General features: G+C 41.4%; 1 protein-coding gene across 2 annotated transcripts in view; it reads left to right on the plus strand.

Moving 5' to 3' along the window:
• The window catches only part of LOC134538402 (coiled-coil domain-containing protein 170), a 73,145-nt gene extending 68,424 nt beyond the window's left edge, over nucleotides 1–4,721 (plus strand). For both annotated transcript variants that reach the window (XM_063379700.1, XM_063379701.1), the window contains exons 14-15: nucleotides 678–803; nucleotides 3,664–4,721. In XM_063379700.1, the coding sequence (XP_063235770.1) occupies nucleotides 678–803; nucleotides 3,664–3,978 (441 nt within the window). In that variant the 3' untranslated portion in view covers nucleotides 3,979–4,721. The remainder of the gene's footprint in view (nucleotides 1–677; nucleotides 804–3,663) is intronic.
• The last annotated feature ends 15,378 nt before the right edge of the window (nucleotides 4,722–20,099 follow it).

Raw genomic sequence — 20,099 nt, forward strand, 5'->3', positions numbered from 1 at the left:
AAAGTTAGGAGGTGCGATGGTGCTGCTATCTCTAGTATTTTTGCTGTTAACAATTTTTATCGATGATTGCCTAACGTCCTCCAGAACGCGTTGAAAACCTGTTTTCTAGCCTCGCGCAGGGCACCGTTTATTAAAACGGTGTCCGATTTCTGGGATTCGGATTGTAAACATTCTGGAATACGGCCCGAGAGTTAGGTTATGGTCGTATCCCAACAAGGCAGTGCTTGCCGCCAGGGGCGCAACTACAGGGGGGGGGGGGCAAGGGTATTTTGTCCCGTCCCCCCCCTTCTGAAACCTTGAAGTGGGGGCAAACGGGGGCAAAGAAAGTGCTGTGTAATCAATTTTTAGATAATAAAACTGCTTAAATAGCACCATTTTCCACCTTGAAATACAAATTTTCCCGGGGGAGAACCCCCGGACCCCCCGATTCAATAGAGGGGATCGATGATTCTTTATAAAAAAAATATATTGCCCCCCCTTTGGAAATTTAGTTGTTGCGCCCCTGCTTGCCGCTATCTTATCCAAACGCCTTGTAAATACCGGCCTAAACTACACTAAGTCGCGGTCTCTGCAAGTGTCGCGATGCTGACGCGATGCTGACGCGATGCTGACGCGATGCTGACGCGAGGCTGACGCGATGCTGACGCGATGCTGACGCGATGCTGACGGTGCGACAGGTGCGCGCGACCAGCCAGTCCGCGGAGAACGAGCGCAGCCTCCACGAGCACAACACGCGCCTCTTGCGGGACGAGCTGGCCAGCGTCAAGCAGAGCCTCGGCGACAGCCAGCGGCGGGAGAACGCTGTGAGTAGTGTACCACAGTTCCTCCTGCGCCAGCTTCCAGTGGCCGCGGCCATCTTGATCTTTGACGTCGCGGCCGCCATGACCGCCGCATTTCACCACCTTACACCAGACGCCATCTTGGACCATTTTGGATTCTAGAACCTTCAATTACCTTGGATGTGGTCATGGCCGCCATATCGAAAATCCTCGACATGTGTCATTTCCAGGCACATATCTCTGTGGCCACCCGGGATCACACAGCCCAACTTGTGCCATACTTCTTGTGCATGCACGTAATCTTCTTCGCTGGTGTTACCGTCAATCAATTTATTGTAGAATTCTTATTTTTAACTGCAGTTGTGGCTCATCCATTTTCTCCCAGCTAGTATGGAAAAAATAATTTTATAGTGACTAGGGACATCTATTTTTTTTTATAAAAAATAATTCTTCACTTTCAATCAATTTTATCGGACGCTAAACTGTGTGCCACGAACCTGAATGTGTCGATGGCCTGCATTAGAGAATTTGTCTCCCAGGTCTTTTGTAAACATGTGTGGGGGGGATAATTAGTATTTGCTTGGCATCAAAGCCGAGCTATTTGATGATGACATTTTCCGTAATTAGCCAGATTGTGGGAAGTACACGCCTAGTTTCTTGAACCATCTGAGAAAAAGATTGCATTGTTTGCAGGTGGCATCAGTAAATTTTCCACTGAAGTGCTCGTGGTATCGTACTTTGTAAATGTCTGCTGTGAAGATGATTTTGCAGTAGAAGCAGTTTCTGGCTGCAGCGAAGCTGGAGTATTAATGTGGTAACTGAGGCTCCATGGACAGGGTATTTTCACTGATTTGTTTAATAACTTAATGTCCAATGTCAACAATATCTTTCCATGAATTTTTCCTTCGAAATTTCGGTAACGAAGAAGTGAATGTTTCTGGGATGATGTCATTGTATATATATGCAGTAGTTATAAACTGTGTGTTTCTGATTCTTTTAATGTTTGAATGCTGATGGATCGACCCATCATGGTCTGAATCATCTCATTTGTAGTATATTTCGTACGAAATAGAGTATGTCTACAACACTGGTCGATTGGAATAATCGACTTTATGTGCATGAGACTGGGTGACACTGACCGATCTAGGAACAAACTTTATTAATAAAATGTCGCATCCAGCAGACGGTAACAAGATTGCAGCCTCTTGCAGACGAAAACCAGATGGTGGCCTCCAGCATGGGAAAACCAGATGGCAGAAAGTTCTAGAATCCAGGATGTCTGGATGTTCAAAAATCTTCAATGGCTTCTGGGATCAGGGTAATTCAAAATGGCGGCCATGATGTCAAAATCCAAGAAGGCAGTCAGTACTATGACCTGGAACTCAGACACAGGAGGAACTATTATATATACTACTGATGACTGATCAGAGTGTAGCGAATAGGGAATAGTGTAACTTTTATGAATGTATTGTTCTATGGCAGGACGGGAGAAGGGGATGGAATATTGAGTGCCCAAATTCTCATTCTCGGTCAAGTTTAGTGAGGAGACACTATAGTACATTCATTTCACTGGGAATGACAAACTTTTCTCATTAAAAATGTAATTAAATTTTAAATATTTAATGCACACATTTATAATCGTTTTAGTGTATTTTACACTATGTTATTGTTTTCTTTTAAGTCATTTCATGAAATTGAGGTACGCAAAATTCGTAATAATTTTCCCTTGCGCTGAGACATAAATTATCGCGTAACAAACCAAAAGGAAAATATGTTTGTAAACATGGAAACGAACACACTCAGGCCGTCTCCCAGCTTTACATTTTATATCACTGATTTTCTTTTGTATGTTATTCTGTACTTTGTTAGCTTTTAGTTCCATTGAATTACTAAATATTTTGTTTTATAATTAAAGTGGATAATTGAAGTGTGAAGTTTAACTCTTAACGCATGTGGTGGCCATGTACCTATTTTATTTATAGTGAGTGCAACCAAATAGATTGTTTGAGAGAATAGGTCAGTACACGACAGCTACAAGAATTTTGAGCGATGGAAAACCTGGCTTTTTGTCACTGACCCAATATATGGCAGAAAATGTATGTGTAAAACCAATAGGTCGCCATTATTGCATTACATGGGTTTTGCATGAAACCGTTTTTTGTACATCTGATGGTCGGCATTGTGTTTATGGAAGACCCAAAAAAAAAAGTTATGAAGTGTATAAATTGCATTGTAGAATTAGTTTACAGGACAGTGTTTATTAGAAGTGACTGTTTAAATACTGAAATTATAATTCCAATTGTTAACCTTCATTAGGCATGTTCAAGCAATCTTTCCACAGTGCTTCGAGTTTTGTAATATGGCGATGGTGCGGTAGAGAGTGAATTAAACTTGCCACGGCATGCCATCCCATGTCAATAATTTCTAGCTCCTTGATATTAACATTAACGTTAATAACATTGTTATAATAAAACATACTTTATTTTCTCTAATACGTTTTTTTTTAAACTAACCACCATCGCGTTAGATTTCCCAATAAAATAAAAACAAATGTTTGTTACCAGGTAACAAAACACATAATTAATCTTAAAATACCATTGAAGTCACCAAATGTACAGCCTAAAATTCACATAGATGAAAATCACAACCACAACCCGAACAGTTCCGAAGTTTACCGAAGTAAATTTTAGGTTATGTTAAGTTTGGTCAGTGTAATAAAAGTTTAATTTTTTTCTTTTATCTACACTCGAGAACGATCTATATTAAATATTTAATTATGTTTGATCTATAATCGAGACAATATATGATTGAGATTGAACTATGACGGAGAACTGAATGATAGAGGTTATGTTCGGGCCAATGCATGTGTGCGGGGTGCCCGCAGCTGCTGAGCTTCCGCACGTCGGTGGCGAAGCTGCTGAACCTGGAGGCGCCGCTGCCCGACTACGAGATCGTGTCGCGGCTGCAGAAGCTGGTGCAGGCGCACCGCGACTTCACGTCGGTGTCGCGGCGCTACGACGACCCGCTCTTGACGGGCGGCTCGCGCACCCCGCTGCTGCTGGGCCACAGCCCCGCCGGCACGCGCACCCCGCGCTACGACGACTCGGGCTTCGTCGACCCGCCCGACCTCAGCGCGCTGGACGACAGCGACGACCTCAACGGGGTCTACAACAAGCGGCCGCTGAGAGGTTCTCCCTGAGCTTCTGAAGCCATAGACTCGCGATCAGATAGATCAGACCAGCCCAAAGATGGCCTCCGCCATGGACTCGCAAAGAGCGACTCGCCACCTGGAGCGCAGTAACAACATCCACCATAGACTCATGACGAGATAGAACTCAGCAGCTTGCCGCCTTGAGTCCTCTGCCATAGACTCATATTGAGATAGAATGTGCACACACGCTGTGCAGTGATTAATAAATCGTCCAGATACTGGATGGCGTATATGCCAGTCAGCTTGTCACATAGAGCCTTCTACCAAATATGTATTAATTGTAGTGACAATAAAATAATTTTGAAGTCCCTACAAATCTGTTATTTTTAGCGACAATCGCATTTCACTATCACTAATAAGCCACTTCGTGAACCTTTTCAAATTATTATTCTTGTACAAAAATATATATTATACGGTTTGTATTGACTGTAAAAGTTTACTTTGTCTATAAATTTACCAATAATATATAATTTATATCTGTAAAAAAATCTACAAGCCTAATATGGTGAAATATCTGGAAGGTATTTATTTTCTTAAATCCTTCCTTCTCCCATTATTACCTTCTGTTTTAGCCTCCACTGTCTCTAGTCTATGCTTTTGTCTATAGTGCTAGAAGCTTGAGAGCCATTGGAGAAACTTAAGATTCACTGACTGAGTTAGACAACTGAATAATCTGTGTTTGTGTATATTCAGACTATTTACATTAAACGTTAATAAAAGTCTCACAAGAATCGTTTGTTTTCTTTTTTTTCATGAGGGTAGGTTTTCGCATGTGCAGGTAACCTTGAATGATATAAAATTGTGTTATTTTAGGTCAGTTAAACTTCCAGAGATTTTAGGGTGCCACTGAATGGCCTTAACCGATTCATTCCCCGACTTTCCTGAGTTGCGTCGTTAAGTGGTAGCTGCCGTATATAATCGTCATCATCGTAATGAAAAGCCCTATTAAAAATATATATATATACCATTCCTCACGTCAGCCTTACGCGCAAGGCAGTAAACTGATATACAATTAACCCCACCGCTCTAGGAATTCAACCAGTTACCCTCTCAAGTTTCTATGTGTTAATAAATGGAAAAATTTAATTAACACTGCTTCAAAAATATCGCAACATAAGTTTATAAAATCACCCGAGAATAAACTGATCAGTGGCTGCCACAATGTGTGCACTATCGAGTATTTTATAGTGACAACAAAATAACTGTGGTAACGTGAGTTAGTAATTCTCTCTTCAAGAAGTTTGATTCGGCCTGCAGGGGAGGATAAATAGAAAACTCGACTAGGGTTGTTTCTAGTTGGCTGTCGTCTCTCGGGGTGTAAGCTGTGGGCCGGGAGTACAATATTTCCATAAAATAAATCACCAGTAATTAATTTTAATAGGGTCACAATTAAAGAGTAACTCAAAACAATTTTAGATAAGCACATGTGTGAGTACTGCTTTGTTCTTTTCTCACTTGCAGCCCCATCTATGTTTAAATAATGGCTCGTTCCCCAGTTAGTAGAGAGAGGGTGAACCTGTAAACTTCGTTTGTAAACAGGATGGAGGCCCATCCATTGGAATATCTTTGTACGAGAGTGGTTGAACTTCGAAGTCCCTGACCGTTGGACTGGTCATAATGGTCGAGACGTCAGATCTTTTTCACTGACCACGTTCACCTGACATAAATCCATGCAATTTATTTTCTTTGAGGCTTTATAAAAGTTGGTGTCTACGTTCTGCAGCTGCCTAATGATATTACATATTTGAGAAACAGATTTGGAGAGGTTACTGCTTTCATTACTCCGGACTAGTTAACCGAAATGTTGGAAGAATTTTACTTTAGATTGGATGTGCGCTGTATAAGTAAAGGTGCGCATATTGAACAATTGTAAGAAAAAAATGTTTAGTTTACGTTAAATTTAATGCATGATTTGTTGTAAATAGTCTAAATTAAACTATTGTAATGTACCATTGAAATTGGGACTTTATTTTATGGACATCCTGCACTTTGCAACATTTTGGTCCATTGAAGGCTGCTAGTCTCGCGGGTGGCGGATACCCTAGTATTAACCACTGGGGTGACTGAGTATCCACCAGCAGTAATCCGCCGACCGCTAGCCGGCTCGGTGGAGTCGTTATCACGGCTATCGATGTTGAAAGGCAGCCTGGATAAAAATCAGCGCGCAGCAGAAAGCAGTCGAAGGCGAAGGCAACACAAGGAATCCAGAGGCGCTGAAAGATCGCGGAGTGTGGTGAATTGGAGTTGGCGATCTGTGGGCTGCTGCACACGCATTGGAGAGAGTGGACATCCGCGGGGAAGAAGATGGCGCCTTTACACCGACTCGTCGGAGTTTGGGGGAACAGTGTGTATGGATCCTCTCTCGTCGTTCACACTGACAGGCAGTACTTCAGGCTGTGAAGATCAATGTTTCAAAATCGGAGCATTAAAATGTTTAACCACTAGATAGCAACTATATTTTATTCGGTGAGATTCAGCAATTGTTTATCTCTCTCTCTCTCTCTCTCTCTTCTTCCCCCCCCCCTCCCAGTAGCGGATCCAGAGGGGGGGCTAAGGGGCTCAAGCCCCCTCCAAAAGCATCTGGGTCCACTATTGTTTTAGTGTATGCCTTGATAAAGCCTAGCCTCAGCTGGGTCAAGCCCCTCCCAAACCAAAATCCTGGATCCGCCACTGCCCCCTCCCCCAATTTTCCTTTCTCATAGGACGAAAAGTAGGATTAACCCTCAAGCTATCCTTGAGCTTTGGCAGTTTTCACTACCTGCTGTTGGTAATAAAATATATACTTCTTGTAGTTGCTGTGTGAAAATTTGATAATTTATAATTATTAAAATTCAATCATAAAAAGTAAAATATTTTTTATAAATACTATGTTGTTAATGAAATATGTCAATAACGTAGCAATAATAATTATCTACGTAGCTCCATTTACTTATTTGATTAAATAATAGCTACAAATTAACAATCCATTTTATATATATAATAAAAACAATGTTATTACTATTTATTATTAATTACTGTTTATATACATATTATAAATAAAACTTATTATACATTAATATTATACTGTTATTACAATATATATTTAGCTTATGCTAAACGTTTACATTTGCAACGATATATCATTCTAGCAGGGGTTGTAAAAATACTCAAAATTGAAGCACCTGTCTCTACATTCATCCCAAATTTAAAATAACTCTCGGCATGTGTTTTTAATATCATTATCATTCGTTGTCAAATTTAATAACTAATAACGCATTTTGACTATATTCATAACGCTGCATTTTTTCCCACGTAAGTTTATACCGAACTGTGTGTTTATAGTTGCCCGATTAATTGCGAAGTTAAAGATATAAATTTTGTTCTTATAGAGTATAAATTCGTACTAATATGCCAGGATTGAATATAAATATAGTAATTTCAAATTTAAAAATCTCAATACTCATTAGGGACCTTTTAAGTCATGCATTTGGCTGTTTTATGGCTTAAAATGCCTATTATGTTAGGTAATGTAAATTATCTCTTCAATGATGGGGACCACAACAGTAGCATATAATTGTTCGCCCGGGGACAGGACAAGAAGTGAGGTACCTGGTGCCTGTCTGCCATCTTGGATTGTGATGTCACGGCTGCCATATTAGATGACCTTAACCTTAACTTGGTCAGCCATATTGTATTCCATCATTGCGAAATTGAATACCCCTCTCATGAATGTTGAACTTTTCATTACATCCTCCATATAATTTTTGACATCATGTCTGCCATCCTGAATTTTGAAGTCACATCTGCCATCTTAAATTCTAATTTCACATCCACCATATTTGATTTGACATCGCAGTCATGTTTTTAGATTCTGGCATCACAGCCGCCATATTTTTGTCATCTGCATAAGGCCATCATCTTAGATGATTTCAAGAGGCCACTATCTTGGTTTTCTCTGTTCTGATGGAGGTCGCCATAGTAGAAACAGATATCTTCGTTTTTAGTGTTTGTTTGCAGATTACTGTATCAAAACACTATATCTAGAACACAGCAAAGGTGGCGATCTGCAATGACATCATGCAGTGCACTCCTATAGCACCGGACCTGACAGGGCTGGGACCAGAGATTAAATTAACAACCAAGGAAGTCCAACATCATATGTCTTCCTGGAAAAGCCAATGTCAGGCCCTTTAAAAAGTATGGAGTGACATGGCATTGGAAGGATGCTGGATGTGGGAACATTTAAGTACAGGGTGTACATGATGAGCTGGTTAGATCCTGTGACCCGCAGTGCTTCAGCTCTCAGACAGTGCATACAATTGTGTTCGGGATTCTCAGCAGGTGGCATCGCAAAACCAGATTACGGCATCGGTATACTCTACGTAGCACCTGTCGAGTTGTGGCAGTTAAGTGTCCCGCATGTCGATAGCCAGGGAGAGGGAAGGACGTCAACTCTCACATGTGCATACAGAGTGCGAGAAGGATGCAGACAAGAACTGCCTATCTGCCATTAGTTGCCAGTCAATTGAATGTTTCTCTCCCTCTCTCCTAGACACATTTGGGTTATACATAATACAACACTGACTACATGTTGCAGTCCTTACAATGATAGGTCAATGGTAACCTGCGCTGACTCACTAGAATAGCAGGGGGAGGGGCGAGCGAAACACACATTTCCATCCTAGTAAGGAATCTGGTTGCAAGTACTGGCATCAAACCCTGCCCTTTTTGGATTCATGGGGCTGCACGCTACATGCATGAATTTATCGCGGCCTTAAACATAGTGCGATGCTGGGTGTCACTGTCCACCATCGCTATGTCTGGGGCTCTTCATACACTCCTGGTTCGTAAAATAAAGTTCATACAAGGATAAGAATCACAAATACTTAATTTAAATATATAAGTACTTTTATATGTAACGCTAATTATAATGAACGACATAAAAGAGAGAATGGTGAGTTGGCAGAGAATTGACATCATCTCACTTGCCTCCTTGGAATGTCATGTAGTGTCATTCCCTGAGCTCCAACTAACATATTAACCTGTGTTAGTACACATTTTCTCAGGGTGGGGTTATTGGCCATGTGACAGGAGGCACCAGATTGCGGTTCTCAGCAGGGGTACCCCAAGGTGTCGGCCCATTGGAATGCTGCTAGTTTTACTGGAAATAAAAGAGTTTGTTTCTAAACCTTTTGTATTGACACTTAACACTTCCCTGTACACAGTGCTGTCTCGGTAGTTAGCCTGTCTCATGTCGGAGTGAGGCTCGTCCCGATGCACTCTGATGCTCGGTCCACATATGTTACACGGTCGGACTGGTAGAGGATGCAGAGACTCGAGTGTCGGTTACTGAGTGCAAGAGTCAACGAACATATAACCTCGATATCGCAAAAAAAGCTGGTTATGTGAAATGGCTGGAATTGTGTCTAATCTGAGTGCTCCGAAATTTTGTGACATAGGCATTTACAAGGTTACATAAAAGATACACTTATAAAGATATCTATGGGAATGTGATGCAGATGCTCTGAACATATGACAGTAGTCATTCTGGTACGTAGATTGATACTCCAGGGAATTCATTACACAGTTACATAAAAGTTACACTTAATTACACTACATGAAATACCGTCTGGGTAGAGGGCCTCTGTATATGATTCACCATGTGAACATTACACGACCTGTCACAAAAGTCCCAGGTAAAGTTACTCGTCAGTAAGTTCAGTTAACATTTAGGGTTAAACTAGAAAGCCTGGTGCGTAAAGCTTTGATGAAAGGACTGTGCCATGCCTCACGGCCAGACAAAGAAAATGCACAAATTTACGTTAAATGCAAAATGTATCTGAGGGAGAGAATCAACTAATTAATTTTTCGTCCAGCAGGCATCAAGGAGGACTGGCTGCGGAGCTGATGGAAACAGATTTGGAATAATTACATTATGGAAGGCTATTCAAATGGTGATGGTACGTGTCCGATCTTGGCAGCGAGAGAGGACCTACTGCCGCGCACCAGGAGGCACTGGAGCATCCTAGTCACATTTCACACACTAAGTGCGCAGAGAACAGGAGACAAGAGAGGCTAAATTTATATATGTCATCTCACTTTGAATAAAAGCGATTTTTTAAAAGAAACATAAAAATAACTTTAAATGTTTTATAATTTGTTTATATCTAATTATTTTACCAGTAATTTATCGGTGGAAGCATACATAACCACTGGTCGATAGCCACGCGGGCAGCTATCGATACATTGGCGGTGGGCACTGCACTAGTTCGGGCTGCATTCCCGCATACAAGGAGGGCAAAGGATAGCAATAGACATCGACGGTCTGAGCGACCAGAAGGAGCACATCATGTGTTGACGTCGTCCGGCCGACGACCCCCCCAGAGCCCGACCTGCACCCGCCAGTATACGCTCCCGCTAACGGAACACACCCCTGGCCATGATCCACCCGAGTCAGGCGAGCCGAACAGCGATTAAAGGCAAACCCGCGAAAACCTGAGTAGACAAGAGAAGAACCGTACCCATTCCTCCTGGAACATTAAATTAGGATTTTAGCGACAATAAAGTCTCTTCCAGACACACCCTTTTAGAGTCTAGCGTAATGAGGTCAAACCTGGCGCAAGAGAGGTCGAGCCTCCCTCGGACGCCATGCCAGTTCGGCAGTTCAGCACAGCTCACGGACCGGGGCGGACCTACGTCCCACGGAGGGGCAACAGCCTTTGTCTTCATCGAAAGTAACGTCCGGTAAATATAGTCACTAATTAACAGAACCCCTTTTTTTTACTTAACCTCTCCGTGAGTACCCGGTCCCCCTTTTCGGTCCAGGACCTAGTCCGACCGCATCAGTTTAAAGACACCCCGCACCACACTTCGTCAGCGGGGTTGATCTTCAGTATACGGCACGGGCCGCCTCCCGCAACTCACAGAACTTTACTTAAGGTCACGCGCACGGCGCTGACCACAAACCCGCAAGGGAGCTTGGACAAACTTAATTGCGGTGCGTGTTTCACCACAGTGGGCACAACACCCGCGCAGAGACATTCGTATACGGGATTGGCCGTCTCCAACCGTCCACCCCTTAATTCAGTGTATTTTGTTTCCCGGATTTTGTATTACTAACTTACGTTACCCGAGTAACGAGTGCCACGTAACTTGTGCGCGCCCCCTTAATTCAGTGTATTTTTGTGTCCCGTATTTTGTATTACTAACTTACGTTACCCGAGTAACGAGTGCCACGTAACTTGTGCGCACCCCCTTAATTCAGTGTGTTTTTGTGTCCCGTATTTTGTATTACTAACTTACGTTACCCGAGTAACGAGTGCCACGTAACTTGTGCGCACCCCCTTAATTCAGTGTACTTTTGTGTCCTGCCTTTGTGTTACGAAATTACGTTACCCGCGTAACCAGTGAGACGTATGAGACGTAACAGCGTCCGAGGCCCACGTAACGCGGAACACAAACAATACGGCGCCACGGAATAACGAGTAAACCCCCCCCCCCCCCGGGGACCTCTGTAGAGTGTTGTATTGTGTACGACTCGCTCCTATGAATAAAAGGTACGACACCGCCACCTCAACTCCACGTCTCTTATTTAAACATCATCTCACGCAACACCGCCGCCGGCCCTAGTGGGCCACGCAGGGGCACATACATCCACGACCCCAAATTCACGACTAGAGCCGAGCTAGTCTGGCGCCCACCCGGACAATACGTATCAAGAGCCGCCTTTCCCCACTAGGAGCCACACCGGGACTCGAGCCCGAGACCCCGGACGACGGCAGTGTCGTCAAGATGTTTGTGGATGAATATGTATTGTATAAAATTTTGGGGGAGTTGATAGACATAAAAGGTGATCTGGTAAAGCTGAAGCACTGGTTAAGGATAAATAGCATGTAAATAAATATAAAAAATGTTTTGTAGGTCAAAGGGGCCGGAGAGTCAAGTGGCAAAGAAGTATAAGTAACTGTGAGTGACACTACATAATGACCTGTATTGGGGGAAACAGGTTTAGGGAGTTGAAAAAAATGTCAGGGGGGGGGGGGGGGCATTAAGGTTGCTTGGGAGAATTTTGAAAGGAATAGGAAGAAAGGTGAAGGGAAAGGCATCATCCACATTATGGAGACTGATTTTGGAAAATGTGGCAATGATTTGGGATTCATGCCTGGTGATGGAAATAAGAGCTAGAAAAGGTACAGTACAGGGGATTGTGATGGATGATGAGTATGTGATAGGAGAAGGGATCAAGATGCTCGGGTGTGAATCTCTACAGGGGTGAAGGCAGTAGAAAGTTTGGTGAGAGTAGAAAGGTGGTGTGATCAAGGCGGAGGGGTGTGGGTTGAGCTTGGAGATATTGTACAGAGAAAAGTACAGAGGAATAAGAGACCATAAATGGAATATACAAAGGGAATGTAGGCGAACAGAAAGAGGGGAGCACTCATCATTTCTGGTGAGGATGGGGTTGGAATGGAATAAGCTTGAGGTAAATGTACTGAAGTGAGAGGTGCGAATAACTTATAGAGGAAGTTTCAGAAAGTTGGAAGAAAGTTTAATATTATTTATGTTGGGGAGGGGAGGAGAAGCCTATTTGAAGGTGTAATATCAAATTTAAAAAAAAACCTAGTGTAGCTGAAAATGTATTTACAGTTAAAAATATATAAATAATTTTAAGATAATTTTTGAAAGACTCGTATAGTAGCTGAAATAACTAGAAACAATAAGGTAAGTTGGTGTAACTGGGCCCATGGGGTAACTGGGCCATCCCCTCCCAGATTTTCCCTGAACATATAAGAGGGAAATTGAACTCTGTTGTGGCAACACTGGTAAGCAGAAGTATACAAAACAACAGCCATTTGGTCTCCAGCTTGATTGAAGAATGTTTTATGGCTGCTAATGTTTTTTGTATTTGTGAGCGCAAAACATGTCTCTACAAAGGTGAATTCAAAAATTTTTGGTAAGTATTAAAGTGTTTTCAGAATTTACCTTTTTTTTTCCTTTCCAGACAGCACTAAGGGTGAGTGACCAAAATTTCTAAAAGGGTGCGCCACCGTTGGGTGACCAGAAATTACTCTATGGAGTATATTTCCTAAAATGCCAAAATCTCTGATGTAAAATGTATTATAGTTGGGCGCCTAGAAAACTCTATAAAGTACTAGTGTTGTGATTGTGTATGTAGCATAACTACTAACCTCTACAGAATATTAAATAAAATATGTCTTGTTACGCTGGTAGTGAAAGTAAATTATTCTCAGGTTGTATGTACTGGTGTAGTTTGACTCTGTGTGAATATCAGAAAATAAAATGTCGTATATTTTCTTAGCAGTATGTCTCCTTCTCTTTGGTGTAAATATTGTGACCTTAAAATCAACAAATATAATGACTAAAACAATATTCTTTAACTGGTAGTGTGTTTAAAAGCATTAACTTCTCTATGGCTGCTGATCTCAGTGTAATAAAAATTAATTATTCTTTCAAGACAGCCAAAGCTAAATAATTCTTTCTCTCTGGTTTAACATACACATGATATGCAAGTATGGTTATCAATCGGAAAAATAAAAGATATAATGAAAATTTAACTTTTTACTAGGGTCAAAATTATGGTTGTATGGGTGACAATACTCTTTTGCAACATATTCAAATGTAACATGAAAAGTGACAGAGTCAATGATTAGCGAGCAACATACAAACACATTTGGGACAATTATTCATATTTAAATAGGTTTTTCATTAAACAAAATTTCAATATCAGTTATACTTAAATGTCTTTCAGAATTAATTATGTTTTACGTAATTGAATCACTGAATAATGGTTTGGTTATCAGTCAATATTTTAAATTTTATTGAAACACATTTTACCTGGCAAATTAGTCTTTTTTTTGTTACTACTAGCTCAGTCTCTTTCGGTAGATCAATCTATCTCAAGACTTCTGGACCTGGGGCTATTCTTTAAACATTCAAGACAATTAATGACTTTAACCGACTTTAACTTCGATCTAGTACATATTACTGCTCAATGTAAATTAACCAGGTCCAGTATGTACAAGCTACAAGTCTTTAAGTCGTTAAGTCGTATTAAGTTGGTTTTGCAAGTTTCAAATTAGGTCTTGATCGTAAACATCATGGTTTAAGATATCTTGACATTAGAATAGGACAGGTAACTTCTCGCTGTTCTTGTTAATTCGGGATGGGGCAGACAAACCTCGTCGCGTCGTTACAAGACCAAGAGGCTGTGGAAAACCTCTCCGAACCCCTGTCTCTCCTCCGATGTTGCTGGTTAGATCTCAGTCTCTCCTCCGATGTCGCTGGTTGGGTCTCCGTCTCGATGCACCTCCTCTCGTGCTGCTGGTACTCCCGCAGGACTGGCGTCGGTCACCTGGAGTCGTCTAGAAGGCTGATGTCCTCCGGTACACCGTCTACGATGCCGTATACAGCCGTCGAACTCCTTCCATCTCGAAGATTGATAGTCGTTTCCTTTTTTTCTTCTTAATTAGTCGTTGATCTAGTTCTATTTAGGCTATTAGTCAAAAACCTATCGTCGTCGTCGATTCTTTAGTAGAGCTCCGAACATCGGTAACTATCTCTTCTTCATTGCGTAGTTCCGGGCATTTCTTACAAAATCATCATTTTCACGTATATTCTAGCTATTCAGTCGTCGTTCCAATGTTTTACGTGATATTCTTATATTCATTTATGACTAAATCACGGAGCTCTCTCTCTCTCTCTAATCATTCTCCCATGATAGTAGAACAGAAACTAAAGTTCCAATTTTTTTTAAACAGTTAAAGTTTACTGTATTGAACACACTCCGAAATCTCACTGGAAATTACTAAATTGTTTAAATAAAATATATGCGCAGTCAAGCGTCCAATCACATATCCTCTTTCCTCAGTCATGACCCAAAAACAATATTAAAATGTGCAAGCTCATTTCCTATTCGTCGCCGTTTAACAAATGTTTGCAAAGACATTTCATAAAATTATTACTTAGATAGAACAAGATAAAACATGAAAATATTAAAGAGTAAAACCAAATTGACCTGACCATAGAGAGACAATACTTGTAAATATAATTCATAACAGGGCTAAGACAAAGTCATAGAGGTAAGAAGTAAAAATAATAAACATAAAATTCCTTTCTATTGAGGGCTTCTCAAATACCTCTATAGAACAGTCCCCTTCAGAAATGTGACTAACGAGCTATACTCTGATATAGGTCTTAGGACCATTTCTCATCATACAAACATCTCATCTATATTCTAATTATTGGCAGAAAATTTACATTTCATATTATTGACCTTATTTACATACTTACTTGCAAACATAGAGTATTGTCACCGATATATGTCTTCAAACGGACATATGTGTAACAGTGTATACTATTCTACAGGAGTGTAATATTTCCTCAACTGCGTTATATTATAGTGTCCTATTACTTGTTTCGTGTTAATGTCAGACAGTTCGTAACAGTTACTTCTAATAATCTTTGTGATCATATATGGTCCATCGAAGAGTAGAAATAGCTTCTTAGTGACGTACTTCCAAAATTGGCTTACTGGATTCATTCTCTTGAGTACTAAATCTCCACAGTTAAAACTCATCTTGCTGGAATCTTTCTGGTATTTTCTCCGAAGATCCGTCGTGGATGTCAACTTGGCTGCGACCAACTCTTCAGTTTCCTTCTGTATCTCGACTAATTCTTTATCTTCTGCGGCCAGAGCTTCATCGTGATGTCTCGGTAGTAACGATGACGGTATTATCAATGATATTTTTCCTGTCAACGCTTCATATGGAGTAACACTGGTAGAACTGTGTACAGTATTATTCAAAATGCATTCAATGAACGTTAATTTACTCATCCAGTTCTGCTGTGTATCGTGGCAGAATGTCCGCAGCATATTACCAGGTGTGCGCATTTGTCTCTCCACAGGATTACTCTGCGGGTGTCTCACCGAAGACATGGTGGGTACGATTTGCAGTTTTCTGAGTCCTTCTTGCCAAACTTGACTCATGAATTGTGTGGCATGATCTGAAATAATTTTCTCTGGTCGACCCACTTCCGCGATAAACTGTTTAACTTTCTGGAATACTATCTTGCTGGTGGCATTGACTATGGGATACAATTTGGTGTATTTTGTAAATAAATCTACCATCACGAACACATATTTCACCCCGGCTGTTGATCTAGGTAATGGTCCCAATACATCCACTGATACCAACTGCAGTGGTCTCTCCAGAAGGATAGGTTTAAACTCACCTTCGAGATTTTGTTGGGCATGTTTCGCTTTCTGACACAAGTCGCACGATCGAGTAATGGCGGCGACTGACTTGTGCAGATTCGGAGAGTATAGCTGCCTACTCAATGACTGTGTCAGCTTCTTTGAACCAATATGCCCGCAATTCCTATGGACCTCCCAAATAATCGAGTTGATGTTTCGCTTCGGTACTACCGGCTTCCATGGCTCTTCAAATCTGGCTTTTCCCTTGCTCTGATTGAACAATACTCCCTCCTCCGACATACAGTATCTCTCATCTAACCTAGTTGGAACCTCTGAACCCTTCAATTTATCTATTATGGCCTTGCAGAATTCATCTTCCTGTTGCAGTTGAGCTATATGGTCAAAAACATTCTTGATTGTTGCGTTATCCTTAAGTTGTTGTGTCACAAGATTAGCTACCAAAAATTCCTTGGAGTTCTTCCTTGGTGTCAATTCATCATTCAATACATCGGGTATTCGACTTAGGTAATCGGCGACTACATTCTCTTTCCCTTTAATGTGGCATATTTCCAAGTCAAACTCTTGCATCAGCAAGCACCATCGCGTCAGTCTGCTACCAAAAATTTTGCCTGCTTTTAGACACATCAGGGCTTGATGGTCAGTCATTAGCTTTATATGTTCTCCCAGAAGCAGGTCTTGAAACTTCTGCAGAGCCCATATTATTGCGAGTGTCTCTTTCTCCGTGACCGTGTAATTTCGCTCTGCCGAATTCAATGTTCTACTCGCCATCGCTACGGTACGTTCTACTCCCTCATCGTCCATTTGCGCTAGCTTCGCCCCTAAGGCATAATCAGATGCGTCTGTGTATAGTAGAAATTCCCGACCTAACATGGGATGATAGATGACTCGTTCTTCGAGAAAGACCTTCTTGAGTTCTTCAAAAGCTTCCCGCTGTTCTGCTTCCCATTTCCACAGCTTGTCCTTCTTGAGTAGATCAAACAATGGGACTGCGATCTTGGCTATCTTGTCGCTGTAATTTCGGTAAAACCCGATAACTCCCAGGAATGTACGTAGTTGTTTAACATTCTTCGGTGTAGGGAAGTTGGTAATACTGTTCAATTTTTCAGGCTCGGTATGAATTCCGGTCGGTGTCAGAATATGCCCTAGAAATGGTAACTCTTGTCGGCAAAATACGGATTTTCGCAGCTTCACCGTCATTCCTGCGTCACGTAGTTTCGTTAGGACAATGCCGATATGCTCCAGGTGTTCTTCAAATGATGACGATGTAATCAAAATGTCGTCGACATATGCTCGCGCGAATCCTTTGCACTCAGATCCTAGCGTTTCGTCCAGACAACGAGTAAACTCGGCTACAGCATTACATAAGCCGAACGGCATGACTTGGAACACATACTGCGAGTTCTTGAATAGGAAGGACGTGTACTGTCTAGAGCTTTCTTCTAAGGGTATTTGCCAGTACCCTGCCGACAAATCAAGTGTGGTTAGAAACTTGACACCCTGATATAATCGCAGAATATCATTCGTTGGTCTCGGAATTTCCCGATCTCGAACAGTAATTTTGTTGATCTCCCTCGCGTCAAGGCATAAACGTACTGTTCCGTCTTTCTTTCGCACACAGAGTATCGCATTCGTGAATGGGCTAGGCGCTCGCTTTATTACATTCCATTCCAACATTAAGTCTAGATATTCTTCCGCCTCTTTCAAATATTTCGCCGGGATGGGATACGACTTTTTATGGAATGGTTCACCGGGTATGACCTGAATACTAGCTGTATATAATTTGTTTAACCCAGGTTTTTCGGAAAATATATTTTGAAAATTTCTTAAGACATGAAGAAGATTATTTCTACCGGTTTCATTTACCATGGTAATTCCCTTTACAGCTTCTATTAAATCAGCTCCGGTCGCCATCAAATTTATGTCACTATTAATACACGAAGTTTCCTTATGAATGATTGCAATGCATTTTTCCGAAACTTCCCAATTTTCAGTAGTTTTCGTATTTTCTGTGTCATCCATAGCAGTTACCATCCAACCTGCAAAATTCAAAATTATTTTATGGCTAGTTAGAAAATCTACCCCGAAAATTACTGGTTTGGCCAATCCTTTTACGATTAATACATTAATGTACTTGGTGCTACCTAACCCTTCTACTTCCAATAAGGTCTGACGATTAATGATGGGACTAGCCCTTGATGTAACTCCTAGAATCTTTAAACTCGGTACTGGCATTCTCGGTAATGATATTCCGGTGCTCTCTATCATGGCTACGCAGTCTTCGCTGATGCAGGATATCTCTGCGCCGCTGTCTAATAGTACAGGCACTTTAACTCCGTTTAAAGTTAACGATATCTCCGGGCATAGCGCTTGTTTCGCTTGAACTTCGGTTTCTGTGGGCTCGCTGAGTAAAAATTCACGCTCGTTTTCTTTGAACATAATGGTGTGTATGCTTCGACAATTAGTCTTGTCATTTGCGTCGGGATCCAATTTTATACTAGCCCCGTCTAACTTACAATTAGGGACTGACGTGCGGAGCTGGTTTTCGCCATCCCTAATTAGTTTACCGCACTGTCCTTAAATCCTCTAATTTGCTCTTGTGACAAATTAGCAAATCCATTATTTGCATTCGGTGAAATCAAAAATGTGTTACTACCTCCTTGGTTTGTGTCTGGGTTTCTGCTAGATTGCATGCGCGGCCATTCCGTGTTGCTCTGCTCGTGACTTGTCGCTATAGAATATGAATTTATTTCTCCTTGTCGCGCGTCGGGAATGGTGGTGCTAAAGCTGTTCCCTTTTGCAGACGGTACAAACGTTTGTGCATTTATGCTGTACTGACCTCCGGAATGATTATTGTAATCTGCCGATCGTTCTTTCATTGTTCGATTTTCGCCTGAATTAACTCTGAAATTAACTGTCCCCTCCTGACGTTTATTCTCCCACTGTGATTCATTTTCGCGTCTGTCTTGTCGCTTCTCGTTTCTACGACGATAGTACTGTGGTTTATAAAATCCGTTACCATATCGCTGACCTCGATATCCATTGTGATACCAATTACTTCCGCAGTTTTCAACGTTCAGTGTGTGAATTTGAGGTTGTTTGTGTCCGCTGTTCTGCCCTTCATTTCGGTTACGCCAGTTATTGTATAACGGTGTCTGTTGGTTCGTGTTCTTGCGCTCGTTAGTTTCTTTGTGCGTTACCGTTTTATCGAGCTTAACGAGTCGGTCATACGTTAACAGTTGTTCCTTGAAATCTACAATATTACTGTATTGCCGTCCACTAAGTTGTAATTGATAATTGAGTGGTAATTGCGAAATTATCATGGCAATAAACTCTTCGTCTTCCATACGGCAATCAAGATAACGAGTTCTCTCGTACATATCGCTGATATGCGCCTCTAAATTTTGAAATTTACGATTTTCGAACTTTTCAGAATGCAACTGTATTCGCAAATTGCTTTGGATACGAGTATTCCAAAATTGGGATATGAAAGCTTTCTGAAACGATTCGTATGCGTGTACAGAATCTTTCGCCAACTCCCACCAATAATATGCCGTGTTTTTCAAGCAGTGGCTAACGCATTTCAATTTTTCTGCGTCTGTTAACTTAAATGTGTGGCAATATTCTTCAAACTGATTTAAGAATCTTCGAGGGTTTTCATTACTTTTCCCTGAATATGTTGGAACGTCATCCAACCATTTCCTAGAAGGGTGGTGTAGTGTAAGTACCGGATCTGCTGACATAATTGCAGTACTAATATTCGCGGGATTTCGCTCGGCTTCTATCGTTATCGATTTGTTTACCGGCGTGTCTTCCCTGTCGGTATTACATTCGCTCGTGTGGTGAGTCGTTAGTTGGGGCGAGAATGTGGCGATGTGTCTGGATTCTCTTTCTATTTTCC

This window comes from Bacillus rossius, chromosome 13 (assembly GCF_032445375.1).
Source record: "Bacillus rossius redtenbacheri isolate Brsri chromosome 13, Brsri_v3, whole genome shotgun sequence".
NCBI classification, from domain to species: domain Eukaryota; kingdom Metazoa; phylum Arthropoda; class Insecta; order Phasmatodea; family Bacillidae; genus Bacillus; species Bacillus rossius.